Below are 22,727 nucleotides of genomic sequence, written 5' to 3' on the forward strand. Positions count from 1 at the left end.
ATGATGCTTTTGTCTGGCATCGAGGTTTTTATACTGGAGAACGACTACATCCTCAGTAGGTCCTGACAAGAGTGACAAGGATTGCCTTACTTCTGTGCAGTGGAGGAAGGACAATTGTAAAGGAGGGAACACCTTGGACCTCGGGCACTTTCACAGGCATATGGGTTTTAGGAGAGAGAACACACAGAAGCAGAGATCTACACAGATTCTCTTTTGCTCGAAACCCCACCGGGATATAATTGAATGCAATACAACACACCCATTTAAAGTAGCCACTGTGATGAGTTCTGACATATATGCCTGTATCATCCCCACCACATTCGAGATATAGGAAGGAAATGTCCATCATTCTGGAATGTTCCCTCCTGCTGCAACCTTACAGTCAATTCCTCCTTTCCCAGGTTCCAGGAAGTTAGTGGTCTGCTTTCAGTCACCGTATACAGCAGGTGGCCCTTCGCATCTGGTTTCTTTTACTCAGCACGGTGATTCTGAGACGGATCTAAGGTGTAGCTCCTTTTCATTGCTGAGCGGTAATCGCCATATGGATGTATTGCAAATTGTTTCCCGTTCACCTGTTGATATTTGGCTTGTCCCAAATATCCAGTTTGGGGACATTATGAATAATGCCCCTCCAAGTACAAGTCTTTGTGTGGACATCCATTTTCATTTCTCTTGCTTGAATATCTAGGAGAGAGCCGGGTGGAAGGTCTATGTGGAAAACAGATCCTCTTAACACTGTCCTTGTCAGCAGCATCCTCTTCAGAAAGCATCTTTATTAACCTGAATCCGATGAAACTTTCAGATCTAAAGTTCACAAAATACATAAGAGACAGAGGAACAAATTCAACCACACCAACGAAGAAACAAAAGAAATCCGAGATGTGGGACATGTGGTATAATTGGCTCATTCTCTTCAGCAAGATGATGTTATTTAAAAAAAAAATGGGGGACTGTCCATTAAAAGACACTTAAGGCTCAGGACAAGGAAATGCAGTAAATGATCCTTAATTGTGAGTAAGCAGAAATTAGATTCAGACCGAGAGAGGAAACACTCAGCCTGGCCATTCTTCAGGCTGGGATAACAGACACAACAACACTAATTGCAAAGCTAACAGGAAACGAGATTTCTCTCAAGGATACTCCATACCTGTAAGGCACCAAAGTCACCTCCTTCTTTGATTGACTGCCCCTTTCTTACTCACTGAGAATTTTGCTTTCTAAAATTATAGAAAATCTGCAGTTTGAAATGATATCACTACAAAGGAAGCACCTGTCTCTCTCCTAGAAGATGGGAGAAGTTACCTTGATTTCCAACACAGGTACAGAGCTGCAGATAAGGGCTTTCTGAGCACAACAGTCCGGTCACTTCACTACCCTGGGTCCACTTTGCAGTCAAGGCTGATATTAGCCCCTTTAGTCATAACGCTGTTTTGCTTTGATCTTATCATACCCCGCTTCTGCTGCCCCTCCCACTGCCAAGCCCACGGTCTATTCTCCATCCAGCAGCCAGAGTGACCTGTTAAAACCTAATTCAAGGGGCGCCTGGGTGGCTCAGTCAGTTAAGCGTCCCAAATCTTGATTTCGGCTCAAGTCATGATCTCACGGTTCGTGAGTTCAAGCCCTGCATCGGGCTCTGCGCTGACAATGCGGAGACTGTTTGGGATTCTCTCTCTGCCCCTCCCCTGCTCGCTCTCTCAAAATACATAGACTTAAAAACAAACCAAAAAACTTAACTCAAGTTACACTGCTTTTCTGCTCAGTTCCCTCCCATGACGTCCCGCCTCACTCCAAGAATAAGCCATGTGCCCTGTGGTGGTCTGGGAGGCCCTACCTGATCTGGCCTCTGAGGACCCAGCAGGATTTTTTGGTTCTCAAATTTGACCGTGTCTGTTGGAACTACTCAGCTCTGAGGTTGTAGGGACACAGTAGCCATAAAAACAGACATAAAGAAATGTATGGGACTGAGTTCCAATAAGACTTCATTTGCAAAAACAAAGGGCTGGTGGCTGTTTGCTGGCTCCTGGCCAGGACACTGCCTGATGCTCCATAAATATTTGTCGAGTGAGTTCGTGAAGGAAGACAAGGGCATGTTTTTCATCTAGGAGGAGAGAAGAGCCAATTAAGCGTTTTCAGGTAGTGTTAAATGCTAGCATGAAAATAAAGCAGGTGATGAGTTAGAGGGAGTGGGGTTACTCAGCGTAAGTTAATTAGGAAAAGCCTCTGGGAGCCCTGAGGGGAAGCAAGGGCCACTTGAAGATCTGGGGGAAGAAGGCTCCAGGCAGAGGGCTTAGCAGGAGTTGAAGGCAGGAGGTGAGAATGAGCTTGGCGTGTTCGAGAGACAGAAAGCCCTCCGTGTGCCTGCTGAACAGGGACTGAGGACAAAGAGGTATAAGATGATGTTGGAGATGGCCAGGGGCTTGGTCACACGGGGCCTCGTAGGATTTTTTTGTTTTGACTGCTCTATTTTGCTTCTTTTATTCTAATTTCTTTTATTGTGGCAAAATACACACAACAAAATATTTATTTTTGAGAGAGAGACAGAGAGTGAGTGGGCGAGGGGCAGAGAGACAGGGAGACACAGAATCCGAAGCAGGCTCCAGGCTCTGAGCTGTCAGCACAGAGCCCAACATGGGGCTGGAACTCATGAACCTGCAGATCATGACCTGAGCCACAATCGGATGCTCAAGCAGCTGAGCCACCCAGGCGACCCCAAGCATCTTAAGCATTTTTTAAGGGGACGTTTCTGTGGCATTAAGCACGTCCACACTGTTGGGCAGATCTTACCACGTCCATCCCCAGAGTGCTCTCCTCTTGCAGAACTCCAAGTTCACATCCATTAAACACGAACTCCCCACTTCTCCCCTCCCCACAGCCCCTGCCAACCACCATTCTACTCTTCATCCCCATGAATTTGAATACTCTGAGAACTCACACCATATGGGCCCTTCTTTGACTGCCTTATCTCATTTAGCACAGCATCTTCAAGGCTCAGAGTTTGTAGCCTGTGTCAACATTTCTTTCGTTTTTAAGGCTGAGTCATTTTCCATCGTATGCAGAAGCCACATTTGCTTTATTCAACAGTGGGCAGACACTTGGATGGCTTCCATTGCTTGGCTCTCGGGAATAATGATGCTATCAACTTAGGGTGCAAATATCTGTTTGGGTCCCTGCGTTCAATTCTTGTGGGTGCCGACCCAGAAATGGAATTGCTGGATCGTATCTGGCCGGGTTGTGGACTAACCATGGTGGGGAGGCCATTGCAGGTTCTGTGCGGGGGGGTGGGGGGGCGGTGTGTAGCTGCCTTGCTTTTAACAGGACCCCTCTGGCTGCTGATGGCAGTGGGAAGGGGCAGGCACAGGACACCAGGAAGGAGGCTGGTGTAGCAGTTCCCGAGAGCGACAGCAATGGCTGGTACCTTCCAGTGTGGCTGGGGAGGCCTCTGTGGAGCAAATGAGCAATTAAATGGTTGCAAATAGTGACAAGTACTATAAAATAAACCGACGGGAACAGGTGCTAGGATTCAGGGAGAACTAAAAAGGATCTCTTGGGCATTCTTGTCGGCTGGATTCACTGAATCACGTACTAGCAAAGGGGCTGGTGCTTGAAATCTCCATCCTGCATTTTCATCACCCTTTATTTTGTAGGCTGTCCATTGGGTGGGTTTGGCTCAGGGCCCAGAGCTTCTTGGTCTAGGGTGTTTCTTAATTGTACAAGGGCTGAAGATGGGGAGGAAGGGGACAGAGAAGAGAAGGGAAGGCCTTCGGGTCTGTGGCTGCGGGAGAAGCACGGGGAGGGCTTGGCAGGTCAGAGCAGGGCTGGGCCTTGTCTTTGCCACATCCCAGCTATGGGACCTTGCCCATTACCTTGCCTATTCCTGGAAAATGGTATGCTTGTTATTTATTACTCATACTTAGCATTTATTCATTCTCTATTTAACATTTCTACATAAGATGTAACTTTTCAAGAGCAAAGTACAACCACCTTGAACATCCAGCTCAGTGAATTTTAAAATGTGTATGTGTAGGGGCGCCTGGGTGGCGCAGTCGGTTAAGCGTCCAACTTCAGCCAGGTCACGATCTCACGGTCTGGGAGTTCGAGCCCCGCATCGGGCTCTGGGCGGATGGCTCAGAGCCTGGAGCGTGTTTCGGATTCTGTGTCTCCCTCTCTCTCTGCCCCTCCCCTGTTCATGCTCTGTCTCTCTCTGTCCCCAAAATAAATAAAAAACGTTGAAAAAAAAATAAATAAATAAAATGTGTATGTGTAAACCATGTAACTACCACCAGATCTAGTTATAGAACTTTACCAGCTACTGAGGAGTTTCTCTTGTATCCCTTCCTAATCAATACCCCCTTCACACTTAACCATTATTCTGACTCTAATCAAAATCTATTAGTTGTGGGGTGCCTGGGTGGCTCAGTCAGTTGCGTGTCTGACTTCGGCTTAGGCCATGATCTCACGGTTCGTGGGTTCGAGCCCCCCATCAGGCTTCCTGCCATCAGCACAGAGCCTGCTTCAGAGTCTCTGTCCCCCTCTCTCTCTGCCCCTCCCCTGCTCATGCTCTCTCAAAAATAAAAATTAAAAAAAAAAACATTTAAAATCTATTAGTGGTGACCGTGTTTGATCCTCCTATAAACGGTGTTGTGAACAAATGTACTCTTTTGTGCCTAGCTTTTTCTACTCCTTCCTGCGTTTGGTGAGATTCCATTCTTTCTTTCTGTTATATGTGTTAGCAGTTTGATTCTTTTCTAATTTTTAAGATTTTTGAAGTTTATTTATTTATTTTGAGAAAGAGAGAAAGCCAGGGAGGGGCGGAGAGAGAGGGAGAGAGAGAGAGAATCAGGGAGAGAGAGTTCGGCGCTCGAACCCATGAACTGGGAGATCATGACCCCAGCCGAAATGAAGAGTCAGACGCTTAACCAACTGAGCCACCCAGGCACCCCAGCAGTCTGATTCTTTTTTTTTTTTTGGCTGTGTAGTGATCTATTGTGTGCATAGGCCACAATTCATTCACCCTTTTGACTATGGATGGGCCACTCAGTGACATCTAGTTTTGGGTTTTTTGAACAAAGCTCTTATGAACATTTTTAATAGATGTTTTTCAGTGAACATAAGCACTCCCATCTCCCAGAAAGCAGTGGAGTTGCTGTGCCCCTGTGTAATCCTACGTTTAGCTTCAGCAGAAATTATCTAGCAGCTTTCCAAAGTGGTTGAACCAACGTCCATCCCCGCTAATAGAGGAGTTTTACTTCCGTATCTTTGCTGAAGCTTGGTATTTTCATTTCTGTCACTCTGGTAAATTGTAATGGCTGGGTTTGGGTTTGTTTGTTTTGTTTCTTGTTTTTTGGGTTTTTTTTTTTTCCCTGATGATAAGAACCCTTTCATATGTTTGCTTAATCAACATTTGTTGAAAGAATTAATGAACAAAACGTTCATATGAAAATGGAAAATGTCCGTCTTGCCCCACTTGAAACCAACAGTGGCTCCCCGTTGCTCTTAGGGCCAAGCTGAACCCCCCCCCCCCCCCCCACCGTTGACCAAAAAGATCCTGCAAGCCTTCTGATCTGTCTTGCCCCAGATGGGTCCCATCTGCTTCACTCTCTGGATTCCTGCCACCCAGACCATCTTCTAGTTCTACTGAGGGCCTGCTCTGTCCTGTTTCATGGCTTTTCCATAAGCTGTTTTCTGCAACCTGGAATACAATCCAGGCCCAAGACTGGACTCATCGCTTGCATCTCAGTGCATAAACTCCTTCCCCCCAGAAGCCTTCCTTGACTTCCACTACCAGCAGGCCGGGGCCCTCGTTGGCCCTCTTCCACTTTTTCTTCCCAGCTTCTACCAAAGCTATAAATAGCCTTTGTTTTATGTGATTATTTAATTAACCTGCCCTCCTACCATAAAAAATACTTTAAAAAACCCCCAACACTTTGGGGGCACTCTGAGACTCAGTGAGTAGAGCATCTGACTCTTGATCTTGGGGTCATGAATTCGAGCCCCATGTTGGGTTTAAAGATAACTTAAAAAAATCAAACAACAACAACAACAAAAAACCCAACCCTAAGACTGCGAACTGCATAGGAACAGCAACTTTCTCTCCTTCCTAGCAAGCCCTGGCGTATAATAGATGCTCAATAAGTATTCGTTAGATGTATAAGTCTCAAAGCAACCAGCCAAGGAGCATTATCACTTGAAAGAAATTATCCCTTAAAAACTCACCCTGAGGGGAGCCTCGGCCAATAAAAAAATCACAGAAACCAATCCTATCTCCCTAAGTCCTTGGCAGGGGTGGGGGTGGGGGGGGTGTCTCACATTCAATCACCATTCCTGTTTTATTTGGTGCAGCTGGGGGGTGTGTGTGTGTGTGTGTGTGTGTGTGTGTGTGTGTGTGCATGTGTAATGGAAACTATACATCAGGCAAAGGATTAAGGGGGAGAGAAGGAAGGAAAGGCATTGCTGGTGTCACAGTGAAAGCTTAGACACTCAGGCCCCAGTCCCAGCTCCTCTGTCACTAACTACCTGTACATCAAACAGTGCTGAGGCAGTATGGCAAAATGGTCAGCGTTACAGATTCCTTCCTTCCCGGTCTGAGTTCAAAGAGTGGTTTGTAGCCCTACTGCCTCCGTAATCCCTGACAAATCACTCTGCCTCTCTGGGGCTCAGTTTCCTCAACCACAAAATGGGGATCATGATAAGAATACTAACTTCATGGGGTTGTTGTGGGCATGTAAGTTAATTCATGTTCATTGCTAAGAACATGACTTTAGGAAGTCCCATGACTGTGAATGCCTGTTAATTATTACTACAGGTGGTTCCAGACTTAAATGATGGCTTGACTTACAATTTTTTTATTTCACGATGGGGTGAAAGCTATATGCACTCTGTAGAAACTGGACTTGGAATTTTCAATTTGGATCTTGTCCCAGGCTAGCGATATGCCCTATGATACTTTCTCACCATGCAGCAAGCTGTAGCTCCCAGTTGGTCACATAATCAAGAGCAGTTAAAACTGATTCACAACCATTCTGTTTTTCAGTTTCAGTACAATATTCAACAAATTACGGGACATATTCAACACTTTATTACAAAGTAGGCTTTGTGTTAGATCTGATTTTGCCCAGCTGTAGGCTAATGTATGTGTTCTTAGTACATTTAAGGTGGGCTAGGCTAAGCTGTGATGTTCTGTATCTTAGACATACTAAATGCATTTTCTTTTCTTTTTTTTAATGTTTATTTAATTTTGAGAGAGAGAGAAAGAGAGAGAGAGTACAAGCAGGGGAGGGCAGAGAGAGGGAGACAGAGGATCCAAAGCGGGCTCTGCTCTGACAGCAGAGAGCCCAATGTGGGGCTCGAAATCATGAAGCCAAGATCATGACCCGAACATCATGACAAGAGCCAAAGTTGGCCACTTAACGGACTGAACCACCCAGGTGCCCCCTAAATGCATTTTCAACATAGGATATTTTCAACTTAACATGGGTTTGCCCCATGTAACCCCCACCTGAGTTGAGGAAGATATGTCTCCAGGCCTCAGTTTACCTCTAAGAGGATCAAAAATCTGGTTATTTGAGTGCTGCTAAAGATGATGTTGAAAATGGCAAGGTGCTTTCTACCTATGTGGGGGGTGACAACGGTTTGGGATGGAGACTGGAGTCTTCCCGCCATGACCCCTCTGGCGCAGATGGGTCATGGGTTCAGATCCCACTTGTGCCGTTGGCAGCTGTGTGACCTTGGGCAAGTCACTTCACCTCTCTGGGCCTCAGTTTCTCCATCTGTGAAGGGTAGACCGATGAGCATATCCACCTCCTACTGTCTCTGTCCTCTGTATCAGCTCTGGACTCAGCTGGCGGGGCTGACCCGGTGACCCCGGAGAAGTCACTCAACCTCTGGGCTCCTAGTAAGGATCCAATGAGGATACAGCTAAGCCGTTTGGCAGTGTCCTGGCTGGCGGAGGGCTCAGTACCTGTTTTCTCCTGGCGATACTATTACCGTTGCTGTCGCCGTCGCCACCGCGGGATTGGAAAACGGGTCGCAAGGTCCGGCCGCAGGGGTCCCCGCAGCTCCTGGAGGACACACACCCCCGCCCGGGCCCCCGCCGGGGTGGGCGCCGAGGGGCGCAGCGTAGCCCGCCTGCACCCCGCGGCTGGAGGCGAGTCGGGCGCAGGGGCGGGGCGGGGCGGGGCGCCGCATCCCCGTGACCCGCGGGCCAACCAGGCGGCGTTGCGGCCCCGGGCCCGCTCCGCCGCCGCCTCCCGCCCTCTTGCCGCCGCCGCCGCCGCCGCCAGCAGCAGCCGCCAGCAGCCGGGCCCGTCCGCCCGCCCGCCCGCCCGCCGCATGGCGCTCCGGGGCTTCTGCAGCGCCGATGGCTCCGACCCCTTCTGGGTACGTGCTCCACGGCCGCCCGGGCCGCGTGGGGCCGCCGGGAGGGGGCGGCCGCCGGCTGGGAGGACGGCCCGCGAGGGGAAGCGCCGGGCGGGCCGGGCCGGGCCCGCAGCCCCCGCGGGCCCCCGCGGTCCCCCGCGGCCGCCCGGAGCCGCCTCGTCCGCTCCGCAGCCGGCCCGGGGGTCCCGCGCCCGGCCCCTCGCGGGCGCCGCCGATGGGAGCCGGGCGGAGGGGCGGGGAGACCTTGGCAGCTCAGCTCCCGGGAACGGGGCAGGGGCTGTGCATGTGCCCGGCTCCGGGCCTTTAGGGGAAACGTTAGGGGCCAGAGCTTGGGGGACAGGGCTTCCTGCTTTGCGGTTGCCCCTGCAATTAAAAATAACCTTCCGCGGGAGGGGACGCCAGGGATTGGGGGGTGGGGGGAGGGCGGCGGCACAGGGGGTGGTTTCCCGGCTTAAATTCTTCCATGTCTTTTGTGGATTGGGGTCCCCCCTTTCACCAAGAACGCCCCATTCCCAAAGGGCTGAGCTGGGAAGAGGCTCGGGCTGGAGGAAGGGATGTTTGCCCCTTCCCCGGTTGTGCTGCATCAACATTACGCTCCTGTGGTTACGTATTTTTGCCGTCTTTTACTTTCTGTCTGCTTAATTACTATAGGGGGGTTTGGGGAAACGGGAAGGATATGGGAAGTTTGGGGAACAGCCAGGAAAGAAGGTAGGGCTGTCCCCCGCTGCCTCACCGGGCCCTTCTGTCAGGTTTGGGGTGCAGGGCCGTCCCACCTCTGTAATGTGAGGCTCCTGTCTGTGGGGATGCACGTGGCTTTTTCCCTGGCAAGTTTTCCTCTGCATGCTCAGTGCTGGCCTGGCTCTGGCTCCTGAGTTCCCTTTCTGTGGTTTAATCCCCACTGTCTTGGGCTTTAGCTTCCCTCTAATGCGATTTACCTCTTTGTTCCAGGAGGGCACGTCTGTGGCACACTCTCTTGATTATTGGGAAACACAGTAGGCGAACCTGGACAGGATAGTTTTGTTTTCCCTCTTTTGTCTTGGATTCAGGAGAGAGAAACAGCCTTGGCTCTTAGGAGCTGGTGATTAGCATCCAAAAATACCTCCTTGTTCTGTTTTGTGGCCCTTCCTTTGCCTGCTGCCTTTGTAGTGTTGAAAAAGTCATCCTTGAGGGCCCCAGGGGAAGGCTTTGTTTGGGGGGGGGGGGTGTCGTTTGGTAGAACAATCAAATACACCTTAGTACGTCTCCCAGATTTCAGGCTGATAGGATGAGAGATTGACTCTAGGGCTGGGAATCTGACATAACTTTTGCATTCGGGGTCTAGGGGACTGGAGGACAGAGCATTTGCAAAGTAGGACTCCGTTTGGAAAACCTGTGGAATCCCTGTTCCCTCTGCCAGGTGTAACAGCCGCAAGATTATTTTTGCAAGGATCCAGAGGGAGATCTGGTCTAGTGTTGCTGTGAATTTTGGAGTGCTTCCTTGTTTATTTTCTTATCTTAGATTACACAGGGGAAAAAAAAATAGGTTGACTGGGAATCACATTTTGCATCAGGATGGACTTTATTAGTGACAACTGGTAGTTGATGGTTAATGAGGTTTTCCAAAGCAAAGTGTGTTTGGGGGTACTCTGTTTATTTAGCTTAAGAAGTTCATCCAGGAAAACCAATTGTATCTTTTTTTTTTTTTTTTTCTCTTTCTCTTTGGACTTTTTGCTACAGAAATTACCACATGGTTGTTTTGCTTGGGGCAGGCAATGTATGGCCTTGGTTGCCAGACCCTCCCTTTTTCCGAGTCTTTGCCCTTGCAGACTTTCCTCTGTCCCTTCTTCTGGATTCCTGGATGCCCCAGTTTTGGGTGGGGGAGGGAGGGTTTGGAGCTTGGAAGCAGAGTTTCAAAGCTGGCCACTGCAGCGTGAGAACTTCTAGGTAGCTAGAGAAACCAAATGTAACAGAAAGCAGGTAGTTTCTGTGTTTAAAAAAAAAAATTTTTTTTAATGTTTATTCATTTTTGAGAGAGAGAGAGAGAGAGAGCTCGCGCGCAAGTGAGCAGGGGAGGGGCAGAGAGAGATGGAGACACAGAATTGGAAGAGGCTCCAGGCTCTGAGCTGTCAGCACAGAGCCCAACGTGGAGCCGGAACCCACGAGCTGTGAGACCATGACCTGAGCCAAAGTCGGACGTTTCACCCACGGAGCCACCCAGGCACACTACTTTCTGTGTTTTCTAGGGCGGCACACTCCAGGCTGGGAGAGGGAAGCCACTTTACTTTTCTGTGCCTCAGTTTCCTCATCTGTAAAATGGGGGCAGGATCCAAAAAAGCCCCAATTCTTAGGGTTGTTTGTAGAGTAAATGAGATCATTTGTATAGGAGGCTCAGCCTGTGCCCCGAATAGAGTCCCTTCTTTCTGAAGGTGAAGTTGTATATTTCCAGTTGCTTGTCCTTCCTGTGGATTCTCATTTTCTTCAGCTGGGGAGGGGGCGGAGGGATGGGGCTGCTGCCCCGCCCCTTATACCTGGCTTCTCTGTGACCAAGGCCTTGTGTTTAGAAATTAAAGGGACTGGCCCACGTGAGACTCTTATCAGAGCTTTGTTCCTGGGTCACTGCCTGCCTCTGCCCCGTGAACTGAAAAGTCCAGAAGAACCAGAATGTGGAAATGGCCCACAGTGTGGGTTCCAGGGACTTAACCACCTTCACTTAGGCAAATGCTCTGGAGGGAGAGAAGAGGTGCTTCTTTACCCAGATAGGTGCTGGGTTTACCACCACCAGCTTGTTTTTCCCATTAGTGCTGGTAAGAAGGGCTGTTTTGTGGCTGGTGTTTGTATGGTGGTTGGGAATAGGAGTCTCTCCTTGTGGGTAACTTAAAAAATTTTTTAAATAAAATTTAATAAATTTTATAAATTTATAAATTTATATTTATATATTATAAAAATTTATAAATTTTTATAAAATTTATAAAAAATTATAAACAATTTATAAATATATATGTATTTATAAATTTAATAAAATTTAATAAGATAAAAATATTTATTTATTTTTTGAGAGAGAGAGACACACACACACACACACACACTTGCAGAGTGCAAGTGGGGGACGGGCAGAGAGAGAGGGAGAGACAGAATCCTAAGCAGGCTCCCGGCTCCGCACTGTCAGCACAGAGCCCGGTATGGGGCTTGAACCCACGAATTGTGAGATCATGACCTGAGCAGAAGTCAGACACTCAACTGACTGAGCCACCCAGCTGCTCCTCCTTGTGGGTTAATTTTTAAAAAATATTTATTATGTTGCAGACCCAGAATAGAAAAATCAGAAAAATGTCAAAAAGTCGGAGAAACAAATTAGTAAGCAGTGTGCTGTGGTGCCTCAGAGCGAGTGCCTGCGTCCCCGGGCTTCAAAGCCTGGCTCTGCAGTTTCGGCAAGTGATTTCTCTGCGTGCCTCAGTTTCTCCGGGGGGACAACGCAATACTAAGCAAAGACCGGTGGCCCAAGGATCAAATGAGCAACTCCTTGGCAGTTGCGTAGGGTATTGCTGTTGAGTATACAGTTAGCGTCCAGTAATTGTCAGCGGTCCACACCAGCTGGAATTCTCTAGTTAGTTTTTGCTGCTGCACTTGCTGTCGCTGAGAGTGGCTAATAGAAGTAACAGGCCCGTGTTGCTGTTCATGGAGTCCTGCTCATACTTGGCCCCTGAGCTCCCGTTTGCCGTGGAGAACACAGGGAATCCCTGACTATGTGAATAAGCAGCCAAGGGCTGGGAGAAAAGGGAATATTTTAGAAGCCATTAGAAATTTCTCTTGGGGTGAGATCTGGCCTTGGAGTGAGTGTATTTATCTCTTATAGTTCCTCCTGGGTTCACAACAGTCTTTGAACAGCCAAATTGCACCCCTAACCTCCCCCCACCCAAGTTTTCTGTAGGTTTTCAGACCGATCCCTTTGCCTTCCTCTATCTTCCTTTGGATTGTTACAGCCGAAAGGGACCCTGGATGGTCCTCCCCTCACCCCATCGGTTCCTGCAGGAATTCAAGGCCCAGAATGGCGGCACGATGGGCCTGAGGTAAGAAGGTAAATGGCTCTGGGAGGAGAAAGGAGGAACCTTTGAGGGGACGTGGCAGGGCAAGAGCTGATTCGAGGTTCCCGGGCCTTCCCCCAGCTGGACTGGGTCGGTCTGTGATACTCTTGGAGGTGCGTCACCTTTTGAATGTGGTGGGGGATTCAACTTTTAGGAGTAGGTATCGCCCCGCCCCGGGGAATGTCTTGTGGGAATCTCCAACTTGACATGTCCCAAACGGGACTTCGGACCCTCCCCATCTCAGTTACTGTCAGCCCCGTCCTCGGAGGCCCAGGCCCCAAACATGCAGCATCCTTGACTCCTCGCCTTCCCTCCCTTGCCACGCCTCTGCTGTTGCCGCTTGCTTCAGAATGTTTCCAAATCTGCCAGCTTCTCACAGCCGGCCGCCACCCCCACCTCATTTTGGCCGGAGCCACCGTTGCTCAGCTCACTCCAGGAGTTGAACATTCCCCCCTCACCGCTCTCCCTGCTTCGGTCCTTGACCCCCTATGGTCTAGTCTCACCTCAGCAGCTGGCAGGGTCCTGTTCGAGACGCAGGTCAGGTCTTGTCCCTCTTGTGCATGAAACCCTGCAGTGGCTCCCCACCTCCCTCAGGTAGAAGTGAAAAGGTTTAGGCCTACAGGAGTGAGCAGAAGCTGGCCCCATCACCTCTCTGACCTCGTCGCCTACTACTTTCTGTCTCATTTTGCTCCTGCCACAGTGGTTTCTAGCCTGCCTCAGGGCCTTTGCACTTGTTTCCTTGCCTGGAATGTTCCTTTACCTTCAAATGTTTGGTCACATGTCACCTCAGGCAGCTTTCTCTTAACTCCCTGCCACTTCCTTGTGCCCCCAGTCCTTCTCTGCACTCTGTACTGTACCCGTCCCCACGCCCCCTTAAACTAATCTAATACATCAGATATTTTACTTACTTTGTTTATTTTCTGTAAACTCCCACAAACAGGTCAATTCCACAGGGGCAGGTTTTTGTTTTTTGTGGGTTTTTTTTTTTTTTTTTGGCCTGTGTTTATCTCCACGGTACAATGGTGCCTGGGATATAGTAGGTGCCCAGTAAATATTTGTGAAAGGAATAAATGACACGAAGACTGGAATGGTTCTTGAGCTGGGTTGCAGCGTCTTCCCAGACATCTCTTAGGACAGAATAGTCACTCACCTGTCTGGATTGGATACCCACGGAGACCAAGCCCTCTAGCTTCCACCAATGATGACATAGACTCTACCTTGTAAGGGTCAGCACTGAGTCTTGCCCCTCCCTCTTGTCCTAGGACTCAGTGCCTCAAACATAAGTAGGCTCAGTCAGCATTTAAATATGAGTGGGCACCTTGGTGGCTCAGTCGGTTCAGCGGCAAGCTATGAACTAACGGTTCTTGAGTTCGAGCCCTGCATCAGGCTCTCTGCTGTCCGCACAGAGCCTGCATTGGATCCTCTGTCCCTTGCGTACTCTGCTCCTACCCCATTTGCTCACGTGCACTCGCTCGCTCTCTCGCAAAAGTAAACATTAAAAATAAATAAGAGTGTCTGAGGTACGGGTTTCAAACAGGGGATCAGATCTAGTCCACCAGTGTGCTGCTTTGGCCTTATTTTAATTGTGGATTACTTGTAATCGCTACTGTTTACTGATTGAAAGAGTTCACGGAAAAATGTGGATTCCTGACTTCTGACACATCTGGAGATCTGATGAACGGGAAGGGGGGGAGGCTGCATTTGTACATGGTAGTGGTCACTGGGGGCGGTGGGGAGAGGGCAGGCTGCCCTCCCTGGGACAGACCTGTGCCAGCCCCCCGTTTGCTGCAAGTCCTCCTCCTCCTTGAGCCCAGCGTCGGTCCCCGGCTGTTTTTCATTGTTTCCTCACCCTGTCTTCTTCCTTCACTGAGAGAACTCACCTGGCACCGGTAGCCTTGAAGCCCAAGCTCTTGGTGAAATGCCTGGGGTCCATCTGATTGGTTATTTAATGGTGCAGAGACCCCTGGCTTTATCCAGGTCATGTCTGCTGGAGGGGGGCGGATAAACTCATTGCCGGTGATGCCCGAGGCATTTGAAACCAGCCTCTCGTGTCGATGTTGGCTCTAGGTTCTCATGGTGGGATAAGGTCTAGCTGTTATTATCATATCTTAATGGTTAGTAAACCTCTAGCCCATCAAAACTTGTCTGAACATTTTGCAAAGAGAAAGCGCTAATAAAAGGATTTGGAAGAATGACAAGGACTCGAACATCCTGAGGCAGGTGTTTCCCCCAGCCTGGCGTGGAAACTGGGACAGCGTCTCCCGATGGCGGTAGCGAACCTATACTTAGCTCTGGAAGGCTGGGGGTTGACGGGGACCCTTTGAGGAAGCCGGTTTGGGGAGGTGGAGGCACAGCACAGTTTCTCAGCCTGGGCACTTTGACATTTGGGGCCAGATAATCCTCTGCCGTGAGGGCTCCCCTGTGCACTGCGGGATGTCCAGCGGTCTCCTTGGTGTCTACCTCCCCGTGTTGTGACAGCACCTTCCCCTCCAGACGCTGCCACATGTCCCTTTGGTGGTGAAGTCACACAGCCGTTGGCGTGGAGGATTCTGGAAAATAAATTGGGGGCAAGCCTTGCTCTCGCCCTTGCGTTTTCCCCAGAGATTTTAGGCTGGTGTACGCCTCATGTAATTGGCTTATAGGGGTTGCCTTGGAGAAGCTTAATGAGACGTTAAGAAGGTTCACCTCCAATTACGCGACGAAGGAGGTTGTAGCCTTTTGGGTGCTGTTTGCCTGTTTCCACTGAGGGCTCTGCTTTTCGACAGGAATCCCTTCCCTTCTGGTCCTAGTGTGTGTGATGGTGCAGTCCCAGGGCGAAAACACCTCTGTTGAGGTTGGCTTTGAAGCTTTGCTCCCTCTTTTTAAACTGCCTCGGGATAGATGGGCAGTCACCAAGTTGAGGCTCCACTTAAGTATCCCTTTAGCTTAATTGTGGGATTCATGTCCTGGGGGAGGTTGCCAAGTCCTGGAAAATGGGTCTAGATGACTGGGGAGGTAGTAATTGAGGTTTTATGGGGCTTTTCCCTTCCTTTGAGAATCTCTGTTTACCTTTTATTGGTTTACCTTTTATTGGCCTCGTAGGTGCCTACTTGATTGGAGACGCCCTCCTCTTTGCAGAGCATTTATGAAAGTTTTCCTGGTATGCAGAGCTTGAGAGTGGTCTTTTAAAACACTGGATTTGATTTCTGGGTTTTTTTTTTCTTTCAGTGTTTTATTTGCTTCTGAGATAGAAAGAGAGAAAATGAATGAGTGGGGGAGGGGTGGAGAGAGCGAGGGAGACACCGAAGCCGAAGCAGGCTCCAGGCCCTGAGCTGTCAGCACAGAGCCTGACATGGGGCTCGAACCCAGAAACCGTGAGATCATGACCTGAGCCGAAGTTGGCTGCTTAACCGACTGAGCCCCCAGGGTGTCCCAACACTCGATTTCATCTCTTGTTCTCCCTACGACTGTTTCCGATTCGTTCATCGATTTAGCCTTGTTAACATCTGTGTGTCTGCGGCCCTGTTGTGGGGAGGGCGCTGGAAGTGCAGCCCCAAACAAAGGAGATGAGGTGCATATGCTCATGGAGCTTACACTAGGAATGAGCACAGTAATTCTGGGGCGTGGTAAGTGCCACAAGGACAGAAACCAGAGGACCTGGCATGGCGTGCGAGCTGTGATAGAGGGATACCCAGGGACAGCCTTGCAGAGGAGGTAACATTTGACCTGTGATCTGAACGGCAAAGCTGGCCATGAAAGGACTAGGGGGAGGAAGTATTAGGTAATGAGACCTCCCAAGTGCAAAGACCCTGGGGTGCCTGGAGCGGTCAGAGTATTACAGAGTTTAACTCCACAGAACTACAGAGCCCATCTCATAAACCTCTTGGCCGCAGCATCCTGCAAAAAGGCATAAAGCACTAATAAAATGGCTTGGGCTAATAATCAGGGCCTGAAAATTCCAAAGAGGAAGCTTGGCGAGGAAACAGCAATACTTGCAGAGGCATGGGCCTCTGATCCATTTAGGTGGGAACGAGTCTCGGGTTTTTATAGTGAAATTCAATGTATATTTTTTATGAGTCTCCTGTTTCCGAAGCACAGTTGAAAACCCTTCAGGGTCAGACCGAGTTGGGATTCCCCACTCCCAGCTGCCCCTGATTCTCTTCCAAAGGCATTTCCTGACCAGTTGAGATGACTCTCTTTAAATTGCTAAGAAACTCTTACTCTTTTTCCTTTCTTTCTTTCTTTCTTTCTTTCTTTCTTTCTTTCTTTCTTTATTTCTTTCTTTCTTTCTTTCTTTTATTTTCTTTCTTTCTGTTTTTCAGTTTTATTTCTAAGTAATTTCTGCACCCACCATGCGGCTGGAACTCACAACCCTGAGATCAAGAGTTGCATGCTTTTCCACCTGAGGCAGCTAGGCGCCCCAAGGAAAACTCTTTTAAAACTAGATGTTCAATTGATCTGGCTGATAGTGTGAAGATCTTGGGTGGTAACTGTTTTGATTGTGCTATTATTTTTTAAAATGTGAATAGTCTCTACAGCGGGAAAGCAGATGTTTAGTTCTTCCCCCTCCTTTTCTCAGAGGTGGCCATTGATGATAGAGTTTCTTGGGCATCCTAGAAAAAATGCCAAGCATACGCAAATATGTATGAAAGGGTGAGGGAGTATGGATATCTTTTGTTCCTCCCTAGGTGGGTTTGTATTCTAAATAATGTTCTGTATTTTGCTCCCTTCACTTAAAAGCCAAAATTGGGGCGCCTGGGTGGCTCAGTCAGTTAAGTGTGACTCCTGATTTCAGCTCAGGTCGTGATCTCACATATGTGAGAGCGAGCCCTGCATGGGGCTCTGTGTTGACCACAAGGACCCTGCTTGGGATTCTCTCTCTCCCCGTCTTTCTCAAAATAAATTAAATAATGATTAAAAAAATAGCAGTGTCAATTTTTTTTTCCATGTTAGGTCCCTACAGATGGAAAGAAAAAGGAAATAGCACTTCTTTAAAAGCCATACATTTTTCTGTCACACGACTGTGCCCGGTACTCACCTCCGCCCCACCTTTGTCTCTGTGGGTCTTCGTTCCAGAATTTTGGCATGATAAACAGTCCTGCCTGGAGCATTCCCGGGCACTCATCTTTGCATGCGAGGAGATGTAAATGACTCAGCAGAATAAGTTCCTCCCTGAGGAATGGCTGGGATGAGGGGAACTGTGCTTTGAAAATTTGATAGTTCTGATCGCCTAGTGGCCGCTGTGCACTCATGGACCCACCACCCAGCAGCATTTATTAAGCACCCGTTGTGTTGCTGGCCTGATGAGGCGAGGAAGCAAGCTGGACCTTGACCAGGTTCATGTTGCTTCCCTCCTACAGGAGAGGGTTTTTGTCCAGCTGTGTTAAACCGTACATTCTAAGGAGTTCTGTCTGGAGAGTGCTTGGTTTTGCTCCCATTAAAGAAATATATATGGTTGAATTTTAAAATTCTTTGCCTTCTCTGTCATTTCAAAAGTGCATCTATGTCAACAGTTGAACGACATGCATAGTTTGAGAGTCCCATCATGCTGATGCAACTCGATTTAATTTTTCACACGTAAGCTTTCTGGTTTCGTCCGTTGCGTGACTTACAAGAGCGACACTTTTTGTTACAACGCAGTCATCATAGGGATTTTTATTTTATTGTTTATTTAAAAGATTTTTTCAGGTGGGCTCCATGCCCAACGTGGGGCGTAAGCTCACGACCCTGAGATCAAGAGTCACATGTACTACTCAACCACCCAGATGCCCCACTCTGCTTTTTAATTCCACTTAACATGATACATGTCAATACATAGAATTTATATAATACTCTTTACGTATTACATAATATATTTTTTAAATATTATTTTTGAGAGCATGTGTGCAGGTGCAGGAGCTGGGGAGGGGCGGGGGGTGGGGAGGAGAGAATCTCAGGCAGGTTCCACGTTGTGTGTGTAGCGCGTGATGTGGGACTTGAACCCACAAACAGATCATGACCTGAGCCCAAGTCAAGAGTCAGACACTTAACTGACTGAGCCACCCAGGCACCCCTAACATAATGATATTTAATATAATATATAATATTCATAATTATTTAATATTCCAACTTGCAGTTTTGTTATAATTAACTCAGTCACTTCCCTGTTAGTAACCACTGCTTGCATGATTTTCCATTTTTTTTTCCTGTGAACAGTGCTCCAGTAAGCATCCTTGTACATGGGTCAGAATTCTGTAAAATTTTTAATTTTTTTTTAACGTTTATTCATTTTTGAGACAGAGAGAGACAGAGCATGAATGGGGGAAGGTCAGAGAGAGAGGGAGATACAGAATCTGAAACAGGCTTCAGGCTCTGAGCTGTCAGCACAGAGCCCGACGCGGGGCTCGAACTCACGGACCGCGAGATCATGACCTGAGCCGAAGTCGGACGCCCAACCGACTGAGCCACCCAGGCGCTCCTTGTAAAATTTTTAAAATAGGTATCAGCTGGTTATTTTCCAGAAAGGAAAATGTAGCAAGTCCATTGCCACTGACGGTGAATGAGAATTCCCGTTTCTTTGCATCATCCCAAGCACTGGGCATAAACAAGTTTGTTAGTTTGATGGGTTAAAAAATGTCTTATTGGTGTTTGCATTTCCCTTTAGGTCAGAAGCTGAGCATCCAGCAATATATTTCCCAGTGATAGGCGTGTTCTTTTCCGTGAGTGTGTTTTTCGTCTTTTTCCTGTTGATTTGCAGGAGCTCTTGATATATTGGGAGTTTGCCCCCTAGTCAGGTGAGCCACAGGTATTTTCCCACAGGCCAGTTTGTTTACTGGTGGGTTACCATCTGATTCTCGTCCAGGTTTGTGTGCAGTTTCCAAGGTCGCGTGTGGCCAGTGCGTATTATTTTCAGTCTTATGTTTTTCATTTACTGTTGTCAGGATTTTCCCACGGTCCTGTGTAACTTTTTAAATTATACAACGTGGAAGCAGTTGTTCCTTGTATTTGTGAACTATAATTTATATAATTACTACCTGTGGTTTGACATTTAGATTGCTGTCTCTCTTTTTTTTTTTTCTTTTAAAGAAAACATTGTAACAGTGTCACGTGGATAGTGCCTGTTGACTTTTAGAACATATTCTCAGGGGTGGAGTATCTTAGAACATTTGAAAAGATTTCAGTCTAGCTAGAGACTTTTTCTTAAATGTTTATTTCTTTATTTATTTTGAGAGAGAGAGAGAGAGAAAGTACGTACAAGCAGGGGAGGGACAGAGACAGAGGGAGAGAGAATCTCAAGCAGGCTCTGCGACTGTCAGCACGGAGCCTGGTGTGGGACTCAGTGTCACAAACTGTGAGATCATGACCTGAGCTGAGATGAAGAGACGCTTAACTGACTGAGCTACCCAGGTGCCCCTAGAGCCTTGTTTTTTAAAAGGGGTTGAGTTAATTTGCCATTCTAGCAGGGTCTAACGATCCCCATTGTTTTTATTACTATGGGCAGATGATAGGTACGTATAAGTGACAGTGTCTTCTCCGGTCCCTCCAGTCAACCTGATAGACTGGAGGCCAGTGGCCCAGGCGGAATTTGGAGCTGCCGATGCTGGGAAGGTGACTAAGCAATTTGGTTGGTAATCAACTAAATAAATAACTAAATAACTTGGTTAGATTATCTAGGAGCCCTTTGATAAGCCATCTTCCTCAGGATCATTAAGTTACTAAGTCAAGGTCAAGGAAAAAAGACACATGGTAGATGATCAGACTCCGCGAGGACTGCTTTTGTGTTGTCATGGGGCTCTCTCTCGGCTTTTACTTTTGTGCCATGGAGATCCCTGGGGTCTGGGTGGGCCATGGGCCGCTCACCTCCAGTGCACTTGCATACTTGATGGGGGAGGGGTTGGAGAAAGGGCTCAGCCCTGAGTCAGAGCCTCTTTTTCAAAGGGGGTACTGGGTGGGGAGGGACGAGCATCGGCGGCTGAAGGCACGGGGCTGCTTCGGACAAGAAAGTGCAGTTCCAGAGAAAGCGAGGGAAGAACATGGGTGGGGTCAGGAGGCCAGATTCAGGAGCCTGAGTTTGAAAATCCGTCCTGCCACTGCCCAGCATGTGACCCTGAGCCAGTTCCTTAACTTCTGGGAGCCTCAGTTTCCTCAGCTGTAAAGTGGGGATCGCGGTCACGTTGCCTATCTGACACAGTTGTGAGGAGGAGGTGCCGTGTACAGAGCGCTTAGCAGAGGGCGAGCAGACGCCAGCTGTGGCTATGGAGGAGGCAGCTGGACGATAGGGGACAGCGGTAGAGCGTGGAGGGCAGTGGAGGGGGGATTTCGGGTGTGGTGATTCTCTTCTGGTGGATCATCTCCTTGTGGCCTCCGGCCCCACACAGGCCTTGGCAGAGTTGGAACAGAGCCCAGCCTGACCCCAGGGATTCAGACACCTGCCCCCAGCGTCTGAGACAATTCAAGTGAATTGGCCCAGTTGTTACAGGGTGTCTGGGGGGCGGGGTGGGTTCCCAGGTCTGGGAGAGGCATGCCAAGGTGTTGCGTATCAGCTAATGTGTGGGGAAATTCGTTTTTCCCGTGGTTTTCTCTATAGGTTAGGAATCAGAAGGTGTGCTTGAGTATTTAAATCACTGATGAACAAGGGAAGGCAGGTTGAGATGACTTTGAGTGCAGCTGACATTCACATACTTGGACAGTTCTAGGTGTTTTGCAAACATGGCAGTGATTAGATTATTTAAAGGGACTTTTTCTTTTCCTCTCGTCTTGGTCTGATATTATAAGAGATGCAGTATAAAATGAAACAGTTCAGAGACGAGTACAGTCAAAAGAAAATCTTCCATAACTGCACTCTCTGGAGATAATCTCATATTGGTAGATTGGTGTTTTAACTTTCAAATCAGTCTGTTTTCTCCACGGATGCTAAACATCTATAGTATCTTTTGAACACAAGGAAGTGGGGGGGCACCTGGGTGGCTCAGTTGATCAAGCATCCAACTTCAGCTCAGGTCATGATCTCATGGTTCTTGGATTCCAGCCCTGCTTTGGGCTCTGTGCTGACAGCTGGAAGCCTGGAGCCTGCTTCGGATTCTCTCCCTCTCTCTCTCTGCCCCTCTTCTGCTCGTGCTCTGCCTCTCTCTCTCTCTCTCTCTCTCTCTCTCAAAATAAATAAAATTAAAAAATAAAAAAGGACGATCTGTAAAAACACATTCTTTATTTTTTGTTTTCACTCACTAGTACATCTTGGATGTGACCCATTTTTAATGAGCATATTTTACTTGATGAAATGCCATCATGAACCTAATTAAGTAATTTGCCAGTAATTGTTGCCTCTTGAGGCAGTTGGTCCTGGCGTTGTTTTTTAGCCTCTCTACCGGGAGCTCCTAGGGAAAATGCAAAGCCAGCCTTGAGTGGGTGGGTGTTGGAGGGGCACGTCTTGGACTCTCTTAGGCACCCCGTGCAGGAGACGGAACCTCTGAAGTTCAGTGCTTTTGGGGCTGGACTCTCACCCCTGGCCAGGCCCCATTGAGTCGACGGTCTCTGAGGATTTCCTGGATGTCCTTGCCCTGGGCTTGGCCGCTTCTTGGTACAAGGTGGATGGGGAAAGCGAGCATTTGGTTTTTCAGTCTTTTAGTGGGAGAAGGGAGTTGGGAAAGGCTAGCCCACCAGTAGTGTCTGCCCTGTGCTTAATGACTTCTTTCCTTTAAACTAATTCATTTTTTTTAAGCCAAATAAATTCATCCTAAACTCAAGCTGCCTATTACTTGATTATACATGTGAAGTCACAGGGTGGCCATGGTCGCATATTTACCAAATGGCTCTTAACTAGGTCATTACTCATAGGAAAGAGTAGGGTGTTCTGCAAACTGCCTACACCCGCAGTTCTTGCCGCCTGGTGATTTTACCCCATGAGGGACATTTGTCAGCATCTGGAAACATTTTTGGTTGTTCTAACTGGAGGGAGGGCATCTGGCATCTAGTGGGTGGACACTGCTGATGTTATGCGATGTACAGGGAAGGCCCTCCTCTCCTTATAACAGAGAACGATTGGGGCCCAGATGTCACTAGTGCTGAGGTTGAGAAGCCCTCGCCTTGGCTCAGTCCGCATGCTGCCAGCTTTTGGGTACAGCAGCGGTTTGCTAGTCCGCTAACTCTGTGCAGTTCTTCTGGGTGACTGGGGACTGTGACAGTTTCTAGTTGTAGCCTGCTAGTGATTTTCAGGTCTGTGCCTCCACCTAATGTTGGATCTCCAATAAAAATAGCTGTGCTGTAGTTTACCTGTGGATGTGAATTCAGGATACTATTGCCTAACACCCCCTCCCAGCACCTTACAGAAATTGG

General features: G+C 48.3%; 1 protein-coding gene across 3 annotated transcripts in view; it reads left to right on the forward strand.

The window, feature by feature from the left end:
* Positions 1 to 7,989: 7,989 nt before the first annotated feature.
* ABCC1 (ATP binding cassette subfamily C member 1) overlaps positions 7,990 to 22,727 on the forward strand; it is a 139,120-nt gene continuing 124,382 nt past the window's right edge. For all 3 annotated transcript variants that reach the window (XM_027043173.2, XM_027043174.2, XM_053213331.1), the window contains exon 1: positions 7,990 to 8,376. In XM_027043173.2, coding sequence (XP_026898974.2) covers positions 8,329 to 8,376 — 48 coding nt within the window. In that variant the 5' untranslated portion in view covers positions 7,990 to 8,328. The remainder of the gene's footprint in view (positions 8,377 to 22,727) is intronic.

The sequence above is a fragment of the Acinonyx jubatus genome, chromosome E3, assembly GCF_027475565.1.
Source record: "Acinonyx jubatus isolate Ajub_Pintada_27869175 chromosome E3, VMU_Ajub_asm_v1.0, whole genome shotgun sequence".
NCBI classification, from domain to species: Eukaryota; Metazoa; Chordata; class Mammalia; order Carnivora; family Felidae; genus Acinonyx; species Acinonyx jubatus.